Here is a 23,872-nt window from a genome sequence, read left to right on the forward strand (position 1 = left end):
TGAAAACCCGCCGCGGACCACTCAAGTGGCCTGTAAATGTTCCGCGGGCTGCTTAAGGAGTCTCGTATCTTTTAACATGGTGGAAAAACTAGGCTCTACTGGAAATACCATTAAAAACACTATTTAACCATTGATTTATTTTAAATTTTTCCATACATGTTCTTGATTATATGTGCTATCCTATGTCAATATAAATGTTTTACATATTTGCGGTACTTGGTTTTTGTAAATTTAAAAAAAAAAAAAAATTATAAAAAGAGTTTCCACACACAATAAAATACCATATCAATGTAATTGAATAAAAATCAATTCAAAATAAAAGAAACTTTAGCTCATAAAATGAAGCAAAAAAGGTTGAGATTTCATTGACTCAATCTTATTTGAAACTGAAATATAAAATTTAAAATTTCGAATTAAGAAAATTTAATTTTTTATGAGATTGTTTCAATGTGAGATCAAACTTTAGCTTCATTAACTGAACAAGTTCTTTTATCTTGAATCAATTTTTATTCGATTACTTTGATGTCTTGGTATTTATCACGCGCACAAGCTGTTTTTAATGCATATTTTTGGAAATTTACAAAAAAATTAAATATTAGAGATATGTAAAACTTTTTACTGGCACTGGATAGTACATACAAACAAAAACATGTATAAAAAAAAGTTGAAATAAATCAATGGTTAGATAGTATTTTTTAAATGAAATTTCTATTAGAGCATTGTTTTTCACCATGGTAAGGCTCGAGTGAGTGATAGAATGATCGATCTAGTGAGTGAGTAATAGAATTAGCTACTGAGCATGTGCTCATTCTTTTACTCATGTAGAACAGTTGTCGGTGGGGCGTGGTTTCCGGCCACGAATTGAAGCGCATGGGGTTTTATAAAAACCATAACATACCAGCAAAATTCTTGCCATCACGTCGGAGAAAAACGGCAGCGGATAATTAAAGTTTAGCGTCTGCATAGACTCCTAAAATATCAATTAGTAGGGCAGGATACTTTTCTAAGATCGGTCGATGTTTCTCGAGGATCTGTCGATCACAACTTTCACAGAAATAATCCATGGATTTTATTTTCAGCTTTGATGCATTATAATTGTGTCCTTTTACGAGTATCTCACCGACATTTTCGTCATCCATGTGTGCTATCAGGTAATTACTGCAGTAAAGTTTCAAGTCCTCCATTTCATATTTATCGGAAGCTCGAAGGAGTTCCAGCGCAACACTAATGCTCACGACTTTAACATTTCCCGTGTAAATAAATTCGATCAACGAGTTCATTATGTCTTTGGCAAAATCTGTGATTTCAACACGATGGATTTTTCTCGTTTTCATGTCGTTTTCGAACATTGTTTTGAACACTTTGGAACGTGCACTTAATACTGCAGAATGGACGGGAATTTCTTCACTTCCAGCACATATCACACAGTCAGTACGTTTTCTCGACAAACCCCATGCCCTATTAAACAATGATTCAAAATCGTCTACCAACTTTATTATTGGAGACATTTCAGCAGTATATTCGGTATTTTTACTACCCTTTATGAAAGTTCTGCAATATTTTACATTCACGGAAATTATCAAGACATCGTCAAATAATTTTTTGATCAATTCTTCTCTTTTTATGGGTTTAACATAGCCCAATCTTTCACCAGGTTTGAGCACCGTCCAGATGAATGATTTTGATTCCCATAAAACTTTGCCAGTGGCATCACGGAACGAGTATGAAGACAACTCGAAAAACTCATTGCTATTGATATCCATTGGATGCCGATCCACAAAGGAACTAACGAATCCATCACACTTACCGTCACTACCGCCGGGATACATAATTAATTTCCATCTTGTAGAGTTTTCCTGACACTGGAAATATTCACTATCGATCCCTTTACCTGCCACGAAATCCAGCTCACTGAATTTTGAGATTGTCCAAGAACAATGGAATTTCCCGTAAACACTACCAGAAACACGGACATGTCCACCGTCCAGCGGCATAATTGTATCCTATTGCAGCTGAAACGAGATCGATTTTTATGCGTGACTTTGCGAAATTAATGAATCTCTTACCACTTCACCCCAATCGAGAGATATCATTGCATCTATGTTTCCTGAATTTCAAGAATCTTATTCCACCATACAACAAGGTCATAAGCTCTGTATATTTTCTTTTCGTTTAGATGCAAATTAAAGCCGGTTCTACAGCAGCAGAGCTGCGCATATTTCTGCGAATAAGCCGGTTTTGGGGTGTGGCTACGCATAATCGATCATTGAAAACGTATTCTCCTATACTTAGCTAACAGAATATATGTTCATACAGTAGTTGATAAAACGCTTTTACATCTACAGAGGGACTTACCTGGCACCATGTACGCAGTGACGTATTTACAGCGGGCTACAGCCCAGGGCGGAAAATTAGTAGGATGAGAAAAGGTCGAGAAAATTTGTATAGACCACAGGCAGTAAAATCAATCTCTGCCGACAGAGTGAGGGACTAGGTCAGTGGGTGACGAAACGGGTGGCCTAGAGAGTTTGGAAGCATACGAGTGACCGAAAAAGTGGCCTGGAATGTGTGTAAGCATGTGGTGACCAAAATAGAGCGAGGGGTCACGTTAGTGAGTGACCAGAGTGTGCTCAAGCTTGTGAATGATCGAAACAGTGACCTGAAGGGCAAGAGACCAGGTCAATAAAGGACCAAAAGAGTGACCTATAGTGTTTGCACGCATGTTAGTGTCCATGGCCGCCACATCCCGCAGCAGTGCCCCTAGGCTGGGATATTTGGTGGGTCCCTAAGACAGACTATTCACGTGCCCTTTCCAGAATGAAATTATAGCATGAAAAAAAGTAATTGTCCCGGGCCTCAGGACTGGAGTCCTGTCAGCCCCTCTCTTGTGGGGAGGAAGGTGCGAGAGCCCAAAACAGTAAGCAACTATGTGTGCCCCCCCCCACAAGGCTCCGGCTGGTACATGCTGGAGTGCACGTGTCGTGAACCTAAGCTGAAGTTTGTTTCTGTGCAATGCTATATTTAGTGCTTCCATCAATTTTTCAAACTATGAGGTAAAATGATTGAATAATTGTAGCGCTATTGGCTTGTTGCACTCTGTGGCGAGACTTTTTCGATTAAGAGATTGGCTCGAAGTTGGAAACCACAGAAAACCAACTTCAGCCGACCACCTATGTGGCGATGGTGGGGTTCGAACCCGGGTCCTCACGATGCGAGTGTTACTATGACCACTCTACCACCAAAACGGCGGGGTTCGTAAGCTATGGGTTGCGACCCAACCTTGGGTTTCACGGGCTTCCAAAATTGGTTCGTGAAAACCCCCTTAAAGAAAAAGATTCTTGATCTATGGGTAACGTCCCAAAAGTGATCCACAATGGCTTCTTAAATGGGTCGTACAAACCCTCTCACAGCCGGGGATTCTTGAGCTATGGGTCACGACCCGAAATTGATTCGGAGGGGAATCCGAGAAGGGCCGTAAAATCCTCCTACAGCCAAGCATTAAGCTATAAATCACGATGAAAATTGTATTCTAAAATGGGTCGTAAAAATCTATTTACAGCCAGAGATTCTTCAGCTATGAGTCACGACCCAAACTTGATTAGCAGGGGCTTACTAGACGAGTCATTCAAATCCGCTTACCAGCCTTAAATATATTTATTTCTTTACTAGTTTCTCTCATTTCGAAAAACAGTCACGTGGGTCGCGAAGCTGATCTTGTTGATTTTGGGTCGCAGCTGAGAAAGGTTAAGAACCCCTGGCATAAACTAACGGACAACTTCTCTCCGATTCTTGAGTTCAAATATCACCGCGATTATTGTAGTTAGAAACGTGGAATTTTTTTGTTGGCCCGAGGAGAGACAGGGCAACATTTTTCTAATTGGGTTTTTAGGACAGGGTGTCCGTATAAAGAGTTAATTTTTTTGTTTTGGTCAATACACAACCCCTAGTAACATGAATAACGTATGAGAGTTCGACACGTTATTTGGATACTTTTTCTAATCGAATGTATGCATCTAGGATCAACGGTTTGCCAGTAAAACGCAGCGAAGAGAATTATGGAATCGCCCTGTATAAAGTATTGGGAAAATTCAACAATACAATAATACATATTTTTACAATATCATAAAACAAAGATAAAGATCACGAAATAATTAGATTTTAAATTTCGAAATAAGAATCAATGAATCACAATCCAAAATTGCCAAAAAAATCTAAAGAAGAGTCAAGGAACAAATTATTACAGTACTATATTTTCGGTGAAATCGTTTTCGAGAATTTTCATATTTTGAGATTATTATGTTACTGCCAAAGCTCGAAGTTGGCCATTTCGCGAACTGACCAGCCCAGTTGGCCCGGACGATGTCCGATATTCGGGCTTTCACCTGCCCCTATATTGATCTATATCGAGTCGTGGCCCCATTGGCGTATTTTTGCGATAATTACGGCCATTTGTAATTAGCCATAGACAACCATAATTAATATGCTTGGCTATAACAAAAACCCTAACGATCAAAAGGAATTTGAATATCGATATCTTAGTGAACCATGCATAGGGATCGATATTTAAAGGATAGCAAAAGCCTGAATTTCGGACATTGGCCAATTCGCGAAGTGTCCACCATCGGACTTTGGCAGTAACAGTAACATATTTATAATTAAATTAATTCAACAATCGGTTTAAATGTTATTTTCTGAGAAAATGGGGAGTTTTTTATTGTAATGATCAAGATCAGCTCGCGTTAACAGCCGCAATTATCCGTTTCACACCGTTTTGGTGAATTATTAATCACTATAAAGCCGAGTCCACACCTATCGCACTACACTACTTTATTTTGAGCGGTGCAAAACCGGTTTTACGGATATAACTTCGCAAAACTGACCATTAAAATTGTCACCCAAAAACCGGTTTGAACAACACAAAATCACGTAGCGATGCGATTTGATGAATTTAGCTTTAAAATCGAGCTCAATAAAAAACGTCACGCACCTGGCTATTGTTATCAATTTTGATTGATTTCAAAATTCTTTGAAAGTCGGACAATCAGCTGTCACTTTTCCTATCAGCCTCTATAATATCCAATAGAATATTCGGATGTGTTTTTAATAGTTGCCGATGCTTTTGAATAATTTCTAGACCACGACATTTGCTGAAATAATCCATGGCTTTAGTTTTAAGCTTATGAGCGTTGCACATGTCCGCTTTTACAAGCATTTCAATAACATTTCCCTGGTTTAAGTTCGCTATAAGGTAATTGTTGCAGTAGATCGTTAGGTCATCCATGTCGTACTTATCTGCGGCTCGAAGCAGTTCAAACGCAATGTTTAAATCCATTACGTTAACGTTTCCCGTGTGAATGAACTGAATCAATAAGGATACGATTCCTTCATCGAAATCCGAGATGTGAACACTGTTGCAAATTTTCTCCCCCATGTCGTTCTGAAACATTGCCTCGAACACTTTGGATCTTGCGCTCAGTATTACAGAATTCACGGTAAGCATTTTTTTTCCAACAAATATTGCAGAGTCCGCATTCAATGACGACGATTCATAATTTTCAACCATCTTCGCTATTGGAGTCATTTCACCCAAATATTTGGTATTTGTACCATCCTTTACACAGGTACTGCAGTAAGACACATTAGCGAAAAATATCAAGACATCGTCGATTAATTCTTCAATAATGTCATCCCTTTTCTTATTTATTTTACAACCTTTCGTGTTCATGTTATCGAACACATCATAATATTCATTTTGTTCATGGCTCCATAATACTTTACCAACAATATTGCGTAACGTGAAGGAATGAATTTTCGCAGATATTTCGTCTTTGCCTGAATAAAGGAAACTCACAAAGCATGACATGTATCCTTCGAAAGCATCAGTTTTGCCTCCGGGATGAATACAAAGATACCATCTTGGTGAATAAGTTTGCAGTTGGAAATAATCGCTAATCGTTGCGTCACCTACAGCCGATTTCAAAGAACTGAAATTCGGAATTATCCAAGTGCAATGGAAATTCCCAAAAATGCTTCCAGAAACGCAGATAGATTGCCTATTTAGCGGCATAATTATTATTGATAGCAGTGAAAGCGTACAACAATCTAAACTGTTATGGTTGCTATCACGAGAAAAAATACACGTCGTGCTCGTCAAATAATTTCAAGGTAGTATTTCAAAACCTGAGGAGCAAATGACGTTTCCTTATCTGCGCATTGTCAGCTGGTTGATGACTAGTTGAAGCTAGTTTCCATAATGACGTCATAAAAGTATCTTCATATTCAGGCTACTACTACTACTAAACCACACATGTACCTCGTCCATATTCCTCTGCGGAACCTCTAATGAATTGGTACATGCGGGAATGTGTGTGTGTACGTGTAGTGAAACCTGACGTGAAGTTTGTTTCTGTGTAATGCTTGTTATGTGTATTGCTGCCATCTACCACCAGTTTTTCTAACTATGAGTGAAGTGTAATTATTGAATAATTAATCGTTGTAGGCCTGTTGCTCTCTGTGGCGAGACTTTTAAACGGGGAGATCGGCTCGCATGTGCGCCTCGAAGTTGGGAACCACAGGAAACCAACTTCAGCCGACCACCACTATGGCGACGGTGGGGTCATATACAGTCTAAGACGCCTTCATATATGTGTATATAGGGGTTCTAGTTCAGGCTAAAGACCGCTACACACTACTCTGACGGGACGTGTGTGTGGTCTCACACGTGAAAATTCCCATTTCACAGAATTTCCACAAATCAGAATTCACGTCACGTCAGAGACGTGGGAATTCTCGCGTGAGACCACGTCACGTCAGAGTAGTGTGTAGCGCCTTGAATACACCGAGTGGACTCATCGTCCTTCATCTATGGCTGGATTACACTATAAAAGGTTGATAAAAGTTCTTTTAAACATTTGAAAAATCTAACCAATAAAGCTTATATCCTGGCAAATGAAACCGATAAGCTTATTGGTTAAATTTTTCTATTTTTATAAAAGTTACATTCGAGCGAATGTAATCAATAGTCTTATTGGTTGGTTTTTTTTCCAAGTTCTATAAAAGATCCTTTATCAAACTTTTATCATGCAATTCTGATCTTACGCCGGAATTAAAATATAAAAGTTTTGTAAACGTGCTTTTGTAAAACTTGAAAAATACCACCAATAAACAGATCGGTTGCATTTGCTCGAATGTAATCGATCAGCTTATTTGTTGTATTTTTCAAGTTTTATAAAAGCAATTTTACAAAACTTTTACAGTGTAATCCTGACCTAAGGCTGGTATTACACTATAAAAGTTTGATAAAAGTTATTTTATAAAACTTGACAAATGTAACCAATAAACACATCTGTTACATTCGAGCGAACTTGACTGATCCGCCTATTGGTTGCATTTTTCAAGTTTTATAAACGATCTTTTATCAAACTTGAAAAATCTAACTAATAAGGTTATTCATTACATTCTGGAAAATGTAATCGTTGACCTTATTGGCTGCATTTTTCAAGTTTTATATAATAGGACTTTCATCAAACTTTTATAGCGTAATACCAGCCTGTTTCTACACTGTGAAAGGTTTATAAAAATTCTCTTATAAAACTTGACAAATGCAACAAATATGCTTATCGAATGCATTCGCTCGAACTTAACCGATGAGCTTATTGGTTACATTGCTCAAGTTCTGTAAAATAACTTCTATGAAAGTTTTATAAAGTAATCTCACTCTTCTGTGGCGACCCCCTCCCTCCCACTTTTTTTTTAAAACTACAGTGAAACCGCGATATAGAGATACTCTGTGGACCAAGAAAAATATCGTTGTAGCAGGATTATCGTTATATAGAGAGTTGGCATTATCAGGTGACAACAAATTTATGCTGTTGTTGGTGTCTCTTCTGAATTACCATTGTTAGTACCACGACAAAATACATTTGTGTGTGTGTACATATTTATTCGCAGCAAAAAATCAATTTATTAGTTTTCGAAGTTGTTTCACCCAAGTTTAGTTAGTTGTTTTCATGTAAAATATTTTCGCGCAAAATGCTTTTTTATGCACTACACAGAAAACAGCTTCCCTGCCATTTTCATTAACATTTTCGGTACATAGTGGATATACATAGTGCAAACTACGACGTTATTAAGCACTCTCGAAAGAACAAACACTGGTGAGAAATTTAAAAATATATTGCGGTGATTTTGAGTGGAATATATATCGTTATAGTGGTTTCGAAATATCCTCAAAAAATATCGTTAAAGAGGGATTTATCGTTGTGAAGGATGTTGATGTATCGAGAGAGAAGTTTAACATTGGACTACATAGGCAATTCCAAACAAGACCAGAAAAAATATTGTTGTGGAGCAGCGGTTCTCCACCGGTGCTCCGCGGAGCCCTTGGGGGCCCCTTGTGCACTCCCCAGGGGCTCCGCGGCCGCTCGAGGAAAATAAAGAAATAAACATTTTAAAATTTAAAAAAATAATTATAAATATTTTTAAAAAATAAATCAGCAACTTTGATGAATAATTAAAAAATTGGTCTACGGGGCTCCGCCATAGAATTTTTTTACCAAAAAGGGCTCCGCGAGTAAAAAAAGGTTGAGAACCGCTGTTGTAGAGGGACTGTACTTAAAACATAGCGTTTCACAAACAGCATAACTAACCTGCTAAGTTTCTGCTATTACGTCGGAGAGAAACTATAAACAGCAGGTATAATTAAGTTTTACCATCTGCATAAACTTCTAAAATATCGAAGAGGATGTCAGGATAATTCTTTAACATAGGTCGATGTTTCTTGAGAATCTCTCGATCACGGAAGTAATACATGGAACGCGTTTTGAGCTTTGAGGCATTATTCATGTCTGCTTTTATGAGTATTTGACCGGCATTTTCGTCATCCATGTGCGCTATTAAGTAATTGCTACAGTAAAGTTTCAAGTCATCCATTTGGTACTTATCGGAAGCTCGAAGGAGTTCTAGCGCAACATTGATATCCATGACTCTAACATCTCCCATGTAAATGAATTCGACCAATGAATCCATTATGTCTTTTGCGAAATCTGTGATTTCAACACAATGGCTCCCTTTCTCTTTCATGTCATTTTCAAACATTCTTTCGAATACTTTAGAACGTGCACCTAATACTGCAGAATGGACGGGAATTTTTTCATTTTCTGCAGATATCACATAGTCAGTATTTTTTTGCTGCATCGTTAATGATCTATAATCTTCAACCAAGTTTCCGATTGGAGACATTTCAGCAGAATATTCTGTATTTTTACGGTCCTTTATAAGAGTTCTGCAGCATTTAACATGCACGGAAAATATCAAGACATCGTCGAATAATTCTTTGATCAATACTTCCCTTTTTAAAATTTTGTTATAGCCCCATCCGGTACCAGATTGCAACAAATTCCATTTATCCGATTTTGCTTGCCATAAAACTTTGCCAGCGGTGTCACGGAACGAGTATGAAGACACTTTCAAAAACTCATTCCTATTTCTATTAAAGGACTGTAGATTCACATAGCAACTAATAAATCCATCAGAACTATTTCTATCACCTCCCGGATATATAGTTAGTATCAATTTAGATGAATTTTCTTGAAACTGGAAACATTCACTTTCTATCTTTTTACCTTCCGTGAAGTCTAACTCGCTAAATTTTAGGATTGTCCAAGAGCAATGGAAATTCCCGTAAACGCTACCAGAAACACGGACATGTCTACTGTCCACCGACATAATTGTATCTTGCTACAGTTGCAGCGAGAACAACGAAGATTGTTATGCGTGATTCGATAAGCACATGACCCTCTTATCACCGCAGCAATCAGCTTTACGAGATATCATTATAACATTTGCTTGGATTGACGTTTCTACTGAATTTCCTCATATCCGAGATCATAGTGCAAATCTTTCTTTTTCTCCGCATCCAAACCGACTGAAACAGAAATTGAAGAAACCACAGTAAAACCTCTCTTTTCCGGTCACCGGCGGGACAAAAAAAATCCGTCCGTAAAAGAGGGTGACCGTTAATCGAGGGGGGGGGGGTTGAAATGCATACTGTTATTATACCAGTGGAAAATATTATTTGGCCATAAAAGAGGGATGACCGCATCTGATGGAGTGTTCGTTAAGAGGGGTTTTACTGTATTTAGAAATCGAAATGGTGGAAAGATGTTAAACTGTTCAATTTTTCTAAACAAGTAACAATAACTGCCTGATAGCTTACATTTGTCCTTCCATTTTAAAATCGCGCAAGAATGCGCAGTGAATTTCTGTGTTTGTGGGAACTCAAAGATGCCCTCTTTAAGTTTACAAGAAATTTTTCCGGAAACAGGCTGGAATTATAACAAAATGCTTCGTGTTTTAAAAAAAGTCACGTCCAAAATTTCAGAAAATATCTGTCACCATATTCAAAATTCAGTAGATCAAGTGAAAATAATGCTAATAATAATGATGAATATAATGAATATTGACTCATTCGCGCATATCTGGTTAGGGTTTCTCAATCGCGACAAACTGGATGCTTTGTCTCGAAAATTCCGAAAAAAAAAAGCTAGTAACTGCGAGAACTGACGCGTGCAATTTCTAATCACTGATTTCAGACCAACAAAAATTGCCAAAACCTGGGGGTGTACCACCTTCTGATTCTTAATAACCAATCATCCATACGTAAGAATCACGTTAAGAATCGAGATCCGAATGCAACCACGGTGTGATTGTTAAAAGTTATTCTTAAGGTCACGTGACGATGGACAGGATGAAAAATTTCACTTTTTGAGGAATTTCGCCATTGACCAATCAGCACCCAGCTAAACAATAAAAACAATGTGTTGTTGACAAGATGGGGGAAAGGAAAAGGAATTTTAGAGTGAGGGCTAGCCGGAAAAAATGGCGGAGATTATTTAAGCAAATGTGAATATGGCGATAGTGATAAACAGCTGTTATTATATAATTACTTGATTAATAATCACCGGTCAGTTTGGTTAGTTTGATATGATAAATTTTGCTCATATACCGTGAATCTGTCACATTTGTAAGTCATTATGCATAACCGTCAAACCATGGTTAATGCGATAAATGAGCCAGACTAACAATAATTTTTATAATATGCTTTATATTTCTTTGAATTAATTGTCATGGCGAAATGAACGTGGTGCTGTACATGTATTGCATAGCTGCTTCGTGGTCAAATAAAAATAATAGTGATCAGATAATACATCAATATTAAAAATTGACATCGCTCCAGTAATGTTGGCTTTTTTTACATACACACCGAAGCGTGTGAAAGAACAAACGCAGCAGCAGATTAATAATGATTTTTAATTTATGTAGTATTATATTTCGGCCGATTAGAGCGTTATCTCACATACTTTGTGGGAGAAATTCAATTTTCTCTCCAGTTTTAAACTAATAAAACATTTCAAATCTAACAAGTTCTCATAATATGAAAAAAGTTGTATTTACGACCCATCGATCATGATATTTACGGATTGAAAATTTGAGAATTATGCATAATCACTGGTAAATGTGATGAATGTAGCAAAATTTATCAAACTTTATGGAAATGATCCGATATTTTAATCACTATTATCAACAGATACGTGCTGTATATAGAGTCCAACACTGTTTTCAACTCTCCCATACAACCATACAAGAGTCGTGAGACCCCTTAAAGAAAGAATTTGCGTTATCTCGCGCATATGGAAGAAAAAAATTGTTTACTAAGAATCGACCTAAGAAGTTGGTAGCCTCGGTTCTTAACTACGGAAGGAAAACGATTCTCAGTTAAGAATGTGGTAGCAAAATTGCCTCTCGATTCTTAACTAAAGATCAAATCCATAGTTAAGAATCAGATTCTTATTAAGAATCAGCAGGTTGTACACCCCCTGCTTCCGTATGGCCAAACACCGACGACAAAGAGGACACCAAGATTGCCGAAAAATGAACCATCTATTTTTCCGCTATATACAAACAACTATTTTTTTCATGCTTGGGCCCATTTTGAAAAAAATCAACTTTTGGCCAGCTTTTCAGTTCAAATACCCTACTGTGCGTCGTGCGATTCAGTAGCGTGTTCTTCAATGAGCTTGCTTATTTCGAATACACGTGCTAATCATTTGCTTATTGGAAGCATATGTTCGAAATTAGCGTGCTTTCGTGCTACTCAGTAGCATGTGTATACCGGCCCTTATAGATACATAATTCAAGCATGGAATTGATTGATAAAGAGCAAAACATACCTGCAAAATTTCTGCCCATATCATGCCGGAGAGAAACTATAAACAACAGCAGCTAATTAAGCTTTAGCATCTCCAATTGCTTCTAAAATATCGAATAGAATGTCAGGATAATTTTTTAAACTCGGTCGATGTTTCGTCAGAATCTGTAGACTACGACATTCACGGAAGTAATCTATGGATCGCGTTTTGAGCTTTGAGGCATTGTGCATGTATGCTTTTATGACTATCTGACCGACATTTTCGTCATCCATGTGCGCTATAATGTAATTGCTACAGTAAAGTTTCAAGTCATCCATTTGGTATTTATCGGAAGCTCGAAGGAGTTCCATCGCAACATTGATATCCATGACTCTAACATCTCCCGTGTAAATGAATTCGACCAATGAATCCATTATGTCTTTAGCGAAATCTGTGATTTCAACACAATGGCTCCCTTTCTCTTTCATGTCATTTTCAAACATTCTTTCGAATTCTTTAGAACGTGCACCTAATACTGCAGAATGGACGGGAATTTTTTCATTTTCTGCAGATATCACGTAGTCAGTATTTTTTTTTTTCATCGTTAATGATTCATAATCTTCAACCAAGTTCCCAATTGGAGACATTTCAGCAGAATATTCTGTATTTTTACGGTCCTTTATAAGAGTTCTGCAATATTTAACATTCACAGAAAATATCAAGACATCGTCGAATAATTCTTCGATCAATACTTCCCTTTTTAAAGTTTTTCTACGGCCCCATCCGCTACCAGATTGAAACAAATTCCATGTATTAAATTTTGCTTGCCATAAAACTTTGCCAGCGGTGTCACGGAACGAGTATGAAGACACTTTCAAAAACACATTGCTATTTCTATTAAAGGACTGTAGATTCACATAGCAACTAATAAATCCATGAGAATTATTTCTATCACCTCCCGGATATATAGTTAGTATCAATTTAGATGAATTTTCTTGAAACTGGAAACATTCACTTTCTATCTTATTACCTTCCGTGAAGTCTAACTCGCTAAATTTTAGGATTGTCCAAGAGCAATGGAAATTCCCGTAAACGCTACCAGAAACACATACATGTCCACTGTCCAGCGACATAATTATAGATGTCCACAGATGCAGCGAGTAAAATGAAGGTTATTATACGCGATTTGGAGATCACACATATGACTGTTATCGCGTCAGTCAGCTTTACAAGTTATTTATTTTGCCTGAATTCGCCTATCTGAATTCCGTCTTATCTGAGGTCATAGTACGAATCTTTCTTTTCCACCGCATGTTAACTGAATGAAACAAAAAAGGAAAGAACTCTTACAAACCAAAATGGTGAATTTATTTCCGTCTATCGGAAATAACGACCATTTGAGGAGCTTATTTTCAAAAGAGAACATTTGAACCTTTTTCTGAAATGCACTTTTCAACGGTTTGTGAATCTTCGGGATAAGCTCTGTACGATTATGCAACCGGGATTATTCAAATATTTTTTGGTAGAAATTACAATGCAATTTAGTTGTTTCTATCGAAAAAGAACATATCCACCTTTTTCATACACTTTGGTATTTTTCATTTCTCGATAACGGAGACCCATGAGATCGAAAATTTTGTCCGCTAACGAGGAGTTAATGGATAGTAAGATTTATTGAGTCCCGTCGATGTAATTCAAAATTGTGTCCATCAGTGGAGGTATCCGCTAATGGGAGGTCCGTTATGAGAGGTTCCACTGTAGAATGATCGTGTTTCTTATGTTACGACGAGAGGGCAGTAAGGATAATCAAAACTGGCTAATAAAACTCTCTGAAGTGAGAAGGTGATGTAGAAATTCCCACTTTTTCAGATTTGAGAAGTTCGAATTTTAAATCAAAAGGTAACATTCCCATTAATTTTCTTTCAAAACGGAACATTTTCGAAATTCAAGTGTGAATAATTCTCTGGAATGTTGATAAAAAAAAATATAATATTTAAATATTCTCTCCTACCATTCCTACATGCTACCTATTGGGCTATTTCCTACTTTTGTAAAACAAATGTATTCCGGAGGAATACGTTTTTTACTTCCAGTGTAAATTTATCAAAAGTGGAAATCTTCCCTTTAGAAAATAAGCTCCTCATTTACAAAAGAAATCTAGCACCATCTCCTTGGTTCTCAGAATTTACTAGTCCAAGAAACAATGCAACTCATCACAAAAAAAAAAAAAATTAGCTGCCTGGAAGCTTATCTGTCGTTGTCCAGTATTTTCAAAGTATTTAGAGCTAGTCTAATCTTAGTCTAATTATTCAAAATTATTACAGCACAATTTTTTGAATGAGAACTTGTATATTATGAAGAAGCGAATACTCCAAAGCTTTTTGTATATAGTATCCTGTAAGTGCTAATACGGCCTTTATCTCATCAACTGTCCGTCGTAGAGGTATGATACCAATTGGAAAAATGCTCAAAATGCGTTCGAAAATTACCCTGTATCAGTTTCGAGAGTGAAAATAAAATGTGTCACAAAATAAAAAATCTAATTTCTCTCGTCCTCTAACTTACGAATACAAAGTTGTTGCCCTGTCTCTCCCGAGGCAAACAAAAAAAAAATTCCATGTTTCTAAGTGCAATATTCGCAGAGATATTTGAATTCAAAAATCGGAAAAGTTTGGAAAGGACATCATAAATGAGGGAAAAAGGAGCGTTTTCCGTTAGTTTATGCTGTTCTTTACCAACTTTTCTCATCTAGGTATGCTAAAAGAAAATTAGTGCAGGGAAGTTCCGTCATTCATATCACAGTTAGTGGCAACACGAACTCGTTCCAGCGTGACATTGACGCCCATGATTTCAACATTTCTCGTGCAGATGAATTAAATCAACGAATGCATAATGTCTTTTCAAAAATCTGTGAAATCTCAAAACAACGGACCGTTTTATTTTTCATGTCATTTTCAAGTACAGTAAAACCCCTCTTAACAGACACCCCCTCAGATGTGGTCCCCCCTCTTATACGGTCAAGTAATAACTTCCCCGGGTATAATACAACGTATGCATTTCAAGCCCCTGTCTTAATTTTTTTTGTCCCATCGGTGTCAGCAAAAGAGAGCATTTACTGTATTTCTCTGAAGTAAGTGACGATTACTCAATATTGCAGAAGAGAAGGGAATATTTTCATTTTTAGCAAATATCACATAGTCTCTTTTTTTGTCATCTATGATCAATGAATTATAATCTTTAACCAACTTTCCGATTGGAAACATTTCAGCAAAATATTCAGTTTTTTTACTGCCTTTTATAAAAGTTCTGCAATATAGCACACTCACGGAAACTATCAGGACATCGTCAAGTTGATCAATTTCTTTGATCAATTTCTCTTTTTCTATAGTTTTCTCACGGCTCCATCCCTCTCCAACTTTGGCAGGATTCCAATAGTGTCTTTTTTGCCATAAAACTTTGCCAGTAGTGTCACTGTACGTGTATGAACAGCTCGCCGGTATTCGTATTTATGGGATGGGGATTTATAAATAGACATATTGCGCCTTCACTAATCTCCGTACGACCTCCTGGAAACACATAACCGGATAATTCTATCTTGATGAATTTTCCCGATGCTGGAAATATTTGCTCTCGATCGTGTCACCAATAGTGAAACTCAACTCACTGAATTTCGGGATTGTCCAAGAGCAACAGAAATTCCCAAAAATGTTGCCAGAAGCACAGACATGTCCAATTTCTTTTCTTGCTCCAGCTGGAGTGGAAATCAGAAAGCTTGTGTGATGTGTGTATGTTTTTTATTCTCTTATCCACTTACATTACTCAGCTTCACGTGATGTCTATGTCCTCAATTCGCGGCGGTTGTTTCGTCATATTCGAGGTCATCATCTCGAGGCCCGATTACGTTCGAATGGCATCACGTGGAGACCGATCCTCTGCGCGAGGAAAAGAATACAGTGCCTTATCGATATAGTGACCATACGACCCGTATTATTTTCCCGGAAAATATTTTTTTTTTCCATAACACCCGACAAGTATCGTTTTTATCAGAAGCGAGGTCCGGTGCGAGAATAATTTCGGGCTCCTTAGCCCTGATTTAATATAAAGTCGACACCGCTAATTAACCTTCACTTACAAGCGATTGGCAAGCAGATTCGGATGATCTTTGACGAATCGGCGATAAATATGGTAACCTTGTTCTAATCTAACCGCACGTTAGAAAAAGGAGAAGGAAAAAAGAAGAGAAAAGGGAAGAAAAACATATATCTATTCTATAATATAAAATCACAAACAAACTCGAAAAGGGCCTGTTGCTAAGCAACCGAGTGACGGAAGTGGGTGAAATTTTTGAGTGACGGAAATCTGTTACGGAAGTGGGTTCGATTCATATATCGATATTCACATTCATATATCGTACATTCATATTCATATATCGATATGATATCATATATCATATATCAATATTGGGTCGATATTCACATATCGGGACCCATTTGACCCATCGGGACCATGTTATGTGCATGTACCAAGAGGCTCCTACATCCTACAGCATAGCCCTTAGGCTGGAATTTAGATTTCGAGCCCCCAAACCAGCTTTTCAGGGCCCCTCTGTGATTAATTTATAGTGTGAAAAATCAAAAAGTGATAAGAATCGTTGTGGCCCCTGTCAGCCCTTCCTTTGTGGGGGGGGGGGGAAGGTCCATACCGAGAGGTATATATATGTATAATATACGCACACAACAGCAGTGCTCCCAACACAGGGTCGGGGTATCCGGGGAAGATTTCACGTATAAGTAAAAAGTTTTCATTTCCAGGGGCCCTTGATGGATCTCATTGTTTTCTTGCTGCTTTAACGTTGAAAAATTTCGATAGCGGAAGCAAAAGATATTTCCAGTCTGGGGCCCCACCAAAAGTATGCGAATTGGTGTCCCGGGTAATTGGTTGGGGGCCCTGCATTTTATTCGTTGGTAAAACGAATACAAATGGAAATTTTTCATGGCACTCGCTCCGGGGGATGACCGACAAGGTTCCAAGTCGGGGGCCCCATGTTTACAGGTTTCATTTTGGGGGCCCTGGATTTTATTCGTTGGTAAAACGAATACAAATGAAAATTTTTCATGGCACTCGCTCCGGGGGATGACCGACAAGCTTCCAAGTCGGGGGCCCCATGTTTACAGGTTTCATTTTGGGGCCCTGGACGAATCTCATTCTTTTCTGTTGTAGAATTCGCAACAGCGGAACCCCGAGATAAAGCCAGTCTGGGGCCCCACCAAAAGTATGCGAATTGGTGTCCCGGGTAATTGTTTGGGGGCCCTGGATTTTATTCGTTGGTAAAACGAATACAAATGGAAATTTTTCATGGCACTCGCTCCGGGGGATGACCGACAAGCTTCCAAGTCCGGGGCCCCATGTTTACAGGTTTCATTTTGGGGGCCCTGGATTTTATTCGTTGGTAAAACGAATACAAATGAAAATTTTTCATGGCACTCACTCCGGGGGATGACCGACAAGCTTCCAAGTCGGGGGCCCCATGTTTACAGGTTTCATTTTGGGGGCCCTGGATTTTATTCGTTGGTAAAACGAATACAAATGGAAATTTTTCATGGCACTCGCTCCGGGGGATGACCGACAAGCTTCCAAGTCGGGGGCCCCATGTTTACAGGTTTCATTTTGGGGGCCCTGGATTTTATTCGTTGGTAAAACGAATACAAATGAAAATTTTTCATGGCACTCGCTCCGGGGTATGACCGACAAGCTTCCAAGTCGGGGGCCCCATGTTTACAGGTTTCATTTTGGGGCCCTGGACGAATCTCATTCTTTTCTGTTGTAGAATTCGAAACAGCGGAACCCCGAGATAAAGCCAGTCTGGGGCCCCACCAAAAGTATGCGAATTGGTGTCCCGGGTAATTGTTTGGGGGCCCTGGATTTTATTCGTTGGTAAAACGAATACAAATGGAAATTTTTCATGGCACTCGCTCCGGGGGATGACCGACAAGCTTCCAAGTCCGGGGCCCCATGTTTACAGGTTTCATTTTGGGGGCCCTGGATTTTATTCGTTGGTAAAACGAATACAAATGAAAATTTTTCATGGCACTCACTCCGGGGGATGACCGACAAGCTTCCAAGTCGGGGGCCCCATGTTTACAGGTTTCATTTTGGGGGCCCTGGATTTTATTCGTTGGTAAAACGAATACAAATGGAAATTTTTCATGGCACTCGCTCCGGGGGATGACCGACAAGCTTCCAAGTCGGGGGCCCCATGTTTACAGGTTTCATTTTGGGGGTCCTGGATTTTATTCGATGGTAAAACGAATACAAATGAAAATTTTTCATGGCACTCGCTCCGGGGGATGACCGACATGCTTCCAAGTCGGGGGCCCCATGTTTACAGGTTTCATTTTGGGGCCCTGGACGAATCTCATTCTTTTCTGTTGTAGAATTCGCAACAGCGGAACCCCGAGATAAAGCCAGTCTGGGGCCCCACCAAAAGTATGCGAATTGGTGTCCCGGGTAATTGTTTGGGGGCCCTGGATTTTATTCGTTGGTAAAACGAATACAAATGGAAATTTTTCATGGCACTCGCTCCGGGGGATGACCGACATGCTTCCAAGTCGGGGGCCCCATGTTTACAGGTTTCATTTTGGGGCCCTGGACGAATCTCATTCTTTTCTGTTGTAGAATTCGCAACAGCGGAACCCCGAGATAAAGCCAGTCTGGGGCCCCACCAAAAGTATGCGAATTGGTGTCCCGGGTAATTGTTTGGGGGCCCTGGATTTTATTCGTTGGTAAAACGAATACAAATGGAAATTTTTCATGGCACTCGCTCCGGGGGATGACCGACAAGCTTCCAAGTCCGGGGCCCCATGTTTACAGGTTTCATTTTGGGGGCCCTGGATTTTATTCGTTGGTAAAACGAATACAAATGAAAATTTTTCATGGCACTCGCTCCGGGGGATGACCGACAAGCTTCCAAGTCGGGGGCCCCATGTTTACAGGTTTCATTTTGGGGGCCCTGGATTTTATTCGTTGGTAAAACGAATACAAATGAAAATTTTTCATGGCACTCGCTCCGGGGGATGACCGACATGCTTCCAAGTCGGGGGCCCCATGTTTACAGGTTTCATTTTGGGGCCCTGGACGAATCTCATTCTTTTCTGTTGTAGAATTCGCAACAGCGGAACCCCGAGATAAAGCCAGTCTGGGGCCCCACCAAAAGTATGCGAATTGGTGTCCCGGGTAATTGTTTGGGGGCCCTGGATTTTATTCGTTGGTAAAACGAATACAAATGGAAATTTTTCATGGCACTCGCTCCGGGGGATGACCGACATGCTTCCAAGTCGGGGGCCCCATGTTTACAGGTTTCATTTTGGGGCCCTGGACGAATCTCATTCTTTTCTGTTGTAGAATTCGCAACAGCGGAACCCCGAGATAAAGCCAGTCTGGGGCCCCACCAAAAGTATGCGAATTGGTGTCCCGGGTAATTGTTTGGGGGCCCTGGATTTTATTCGTTGGTAAAACGAATACAAATGGAAATTTTTCATGGCACTCGCTCCGGGGGATGACCGACAAGCTTACAAGTCCGGGGCCCCATGTTTACAGGTTTCATTTTGGGGGCCCTGGATTTTATTCGTTGGTAAAACGAATACAAATGAAAATTTTTCATGGCACTCACTCCGGGGGATGACCGACAAGCTTCCAAGTCGGGGGCCCCATGTTTACAGGTTTCATTTTGGGGGCCCTGGATTTTATTCGTTGGTAAAACGAATACAAATGGAAATTTTTCATGGCACTCGCTCCGGGGGATGACCGACAAGCTTCCAAGTCGGGGGCCCCATGTTTACAGGTTTCATTTTGGGGGCCCTGGATTTTATTCGTTGGTAAAACGAATACAAATGAAAATTTTTCATGGCACTCGCTCCGGGGTATGACCGACAAGCTTCCAAGTCGGGGGCCCCATGTTTACAGGTTTCATTTTGGGGCCCTGGACGAATCTCATTCTTTTCTGTTGTAGAATTCGAAACAGCGGAACCCCGAGATAAAGCCAGTCTGGGGCCCCACCAAAAGTATGCGAATTGGTGTCCCGGGTAATTGTTTGGGGGCCCTGGATTTTATTCGTTGGTAAAACGAATACAAATGGAAATTTTTCATGGCACTCGCTCCGGGGGATGACCGACAAGCTTCCAAGTCCGGGGCCCCATGTTTACAGGTTTCATTTTGGGGGCCCTGGATTTTATTCGTTGGTAAAACGAATACAAATGAAAATTTTTCATGGCACTCACTCCGGGGGATGACCGACAAGCTTCCAAGTCGGGGGCCCCATGTTTACAGGTTTCATTTTGGGGGCCCTGGATTTTATTCGTTGGTAAAACGAATACAAATGGAAATTTTTCATGGCACTCGCTCCGGGGGATGACCGACAAGCTTCCAAGTCGGGGGCCCCATGTTTACAGGTTTCATTTTGGGGGCCCTGGATTTTATTCGTTGGTAAAACGAATACAAATGAAAATTTTTCATGGCACTCGCTCCGGGGGATGACCGACATGCTTCCAAGTCGGGGGCCCCATGTTTACAGGTTTCATTTTGGGGCCCTGGACGAATCTCATTCTTTTCTGTTGTAGAATTCGCAACAGCGGAACCCCGAGATAAAGCCAGTCTGGGGCCCCACCAAAAGTATGCGAATTGGTGTCCCGGGTAATTGTTTGGGGGCCCTGGATTTTATTCGTTGGTAAAACGAATACAAATGGAAATTTTTCATGGCACTCGCTCCGGGGGATGACCGACATGCTTCCAAGTCGGGGGCCCCATGTTTACAGGTTTCATTTTGGGGCCCTGGACGAATCTCATTCTTTTCTGTTGTAGAATTCGCAACAGCGGAACCCCGAGATAAAGCCAGTCTGGGGCCCCACCAAAAGTATGCGAATTGGTGTCCCGGGTAATTGTTTGGGGGCCCTGGATTTTATTCGTTGGTAAAACGAATACAAATGGAAATTTTTCATGGCACTCGCTCCGGGGGATGACCGACAAGCTTCCAAGTCCGGGGCCCCATGTTTACAGGTTTCATTTTGGGGGCCCTGGATTTTATTCGTTGGTAAAACGAATACAAATGAAAATTTTTCATGGCACTCGCTCCGGGGGATGACCGACAAGCTTCCAAGTCGGGGGCCCCATGTTTACAGGTTTCATTTTGGGGGCCCTGGATTTTATTCGTTGGTAAAACGAATACAAATGAAAATTTTTCATGGCACTCGCTCCGGGGGATGACCGACATGCTTCCAAGTCGGGGGCCCCATGTTTACAGGTTTCATTTTGGGGCCCTGGACGAATCTCATTCTTTTCTGTTGTAGAATTCGCAACAGCGGAACCCCGAGATAAAGCCAGTCTGGGGCCCCACCAAAAGTATGCGAATTGGTGTCCCGGGTAATTGTTTGGGGGCCCTGGATTTTATTCGTTGGTAAAACGAATACAAATGGAAATTTTTCATGGCACTCGCTCCGGGGGATGACCGACATGCTTCCAAGTCGGGGGCCCCATGTTTACAGGTTTCATTTTGGGGCCCTGGACGAATCTCATTCTTTTCTGTTGTAGAATTCGCAACAGCGGAACCCCGAGATAAAGCCAGTCTGGGGCCCCACCAAAAGTATGCGAATTGGTGTCCCGGGTAATTGTTTGGGGGCCCTGGATGTATAGTCACCATACTTGCAAACGGGAATCTTTTCCGATACAGTTACCATTCGATTTATCATTACAGTATCAGAAAACCCGAGTCCCCCATGTGATCACATAAAGCGGCGTGGGCTGTATTTTGTGGGGGGGGGGGGAATCGGCATCCAAAGATTCATGCACTGTCACAGAATATATACAGGAATGCTGAAAAATATCTACTCATCGACGAGTATTTAGAATTCAAGAAAAAACCCCACAAGAGAGTGACGAAAATTTAGAGGAAACAATTCCAGAATCAATATGAGAGAAATAGAAATAATTTCAGATCCAGATATGGGCGGGGGTTCGATTTATCGTGCAGTTCGTTGAATCGTTCAGTGTTTTAAGCAGACATATTTTCGTCATATGATAAGGCTCTTGGGAGTGATGATCAGCCCCCTCCCCTTCTGGACCCGTGACTGGCCCAGGGTTCTAGGGACCGATTGTATTTATAAAATTTTTGTTCAGTATGAATTTAGTTTTGATTAAATTCAGTTTGGCAAGTAGAAATTGTCTTGCTCTTTGATGAGGGTAGGAGGCTGTGAATTAGGCAGGCATGGCCCCCCACATGGGGGGGGGGGCGACAGGGCTCTAGTCTGGGGGCCCGAGACGATTCTTACCATTTTTTGTTTTTTTCACTCAATTAATTTACTATAGAGGGGCCGTGAAATGTCTGGTCTGGGGCCCCCACTAAAGATCCCAGCCCCATCCCAGGGGCCCTTCTGAACGATATGGGACCACAAAGACAGGAGAGCCACGAGAAGAAGGTAGGGTTTAAAGGGGGGCATGGGCTGAAAAAGGTTTTGAGAAACACTCGCGTAACATATCGTCCCTCTTATGCCAGAAACATGAACGTGCAAATTTCAAGAACTTGAAAAACGACATGAATGTTTATTCTACCCATGTTATTCAATGGAAGTTGTTTTCCTAAAATGCTTTGTAAAATATAGGAGATACAAATTCGCGTTTCTGACACAACTCGGATAGAAAAATAAGAGAAAAATCATAAGAGGAAACAGAAAAATTTGCACATTCATGTCTCTGGATAAAGTACATATACTCATATATATATATATATGTGTATATTATCATACATTCATATATACAGTATGTATATACATTCCGCTTTTACAATCGAAAAATATGTGAAAAGGTAATTTGAAATTACTCAATAGTTAAGGTATCCGATATCGATTTTTATTTTTTTATGTTTTATGAAAGCACATTTTTTGCTTCTAAAACAGGCCTTGTTCTGTTTATTAGACTCTTAGAACTAAAGTTACGTCCACTCAGTGTTGAGTTTCTACATACAAGTTATCCGTGAATAAAAAGTTTAAACGTGTTTTACGCAGAATGCAATTTTGGACATTTTACTTGAAATTGAAGCATTATTTCCAAAAGTCTATCAACTGTATCATAACAAAACTTTAATATGATATTTTGCCACATATTAATAATGTTCTGAACCAAAATCTAAGGTCTATCACATATATTTGTCTAATTAAAGTGTTTTGTACATGATATGTAGAATGAAATTTCCGAAAATTCACGTACATCAACAGATTTGAGTAACTTATGAGCAAATCATATTTTGAAATTCAGTTCATAACCAGCACCATTACTAGCTAAATGTACTGTGAAAATAATAAAACATTCCATTCACAGAATATTTTGCAATCGTGTTTTCAATATTACATGAATTTTACTTAAAATTTGACAAAAAATGACATAGGCAGTACGAAATTTATTAGTGTTTTCACCATTTTGGGACAATTTATATCGAAAAATGTTATTAAAGTTTACCCCAGTACCGTTTTAAAGAAAAGTGACAAGAAATGTAATATCGGATACCTTAAATAATACTTTTAATGATATTTCGGGCACATAGTGAGAACGTGATTATACTACCTTTCAAGAAGGATTTTCTACTGGAGCACAGCCTTGAGGCTTTTTTAATCATGTTAAAAGATGTAACAGACCCCTAA

General features: G+C 39.6%; 3 protein-coding genes across 7 annotated transcripts in view; all 3 read right to left on the reverse strand.

The window, feature by feature from the left end:
- LOC149072347 (speckle-type POZ protein B-like) overlaps positions 1-23,872 on the reverse strand; it is a 47,288-nt gene that overhangs the window by 729 nt on the left and 22,687 nt on the right. Inside the window, exon 1 of one of the 5 annotated variants that reach the window (XR_016194347.1) lies at positions 12,231-13,398. The exons of 2 other annotated variants lie outside the window; for them this stretch is intronic. Coding sequence is in view for 2 of the 3 variants with exons in the window: in XM_089246263.1 (XP_089102389.1) it covers positions 945-1,994 (1,050 nt within the window). In the remaining variant the exon portion in view is untranslated. Of the gene's footprint in view, positions 1-898; positions 2,771-12,230; positions 13,399-23,872 lie in introns of those variants that run through there. 2 more of the 5 variants (XM_089246263.1, XM_089246266.1) reach the window with 2 other exon arrangements.
- Positions 5,042-5,863, reverse strand: LOC149072348 (speckle-type POZ protein-like). Its single transcript, XM_089246783.1, has one exon. The coding sequence runs from the start codon at positions 5,861-5,863 to the stop codon at positions 5,042-5,044; it is 822 nt and encodes a 273-aa protein (XP_089102909.1).
- Positions 8,701-9,726, reverse strand: LOC149072349 (speckle-type POZ protein-like). Its single transcript, XM_089246784.1, has one exon. It carries the CDS (start codon positions 9,724-9,726, stop codon positions 8,701-8,703), a length of 1,026 nt encoding a protein of 341 aa, XP_089102910.1.

This window comes from Pholcus phalangioides, unplaced genomic scaffold, assembly GCF_987345545.1.
Source record: "Pholcus phalangioides strain wild (caught in Gottingen) unplaced genomic scaffold, Ppha-v1.0 ptg000017l_1, whole genome shotgun sequence".
Classification (NCBI taxonomy): domain Eukaryota; kingdom Metazoa; phylum Arthropoda; class Arachnida; order Araneae; family Pholcidae; genus Pholcus; species Pholcus phalangioides.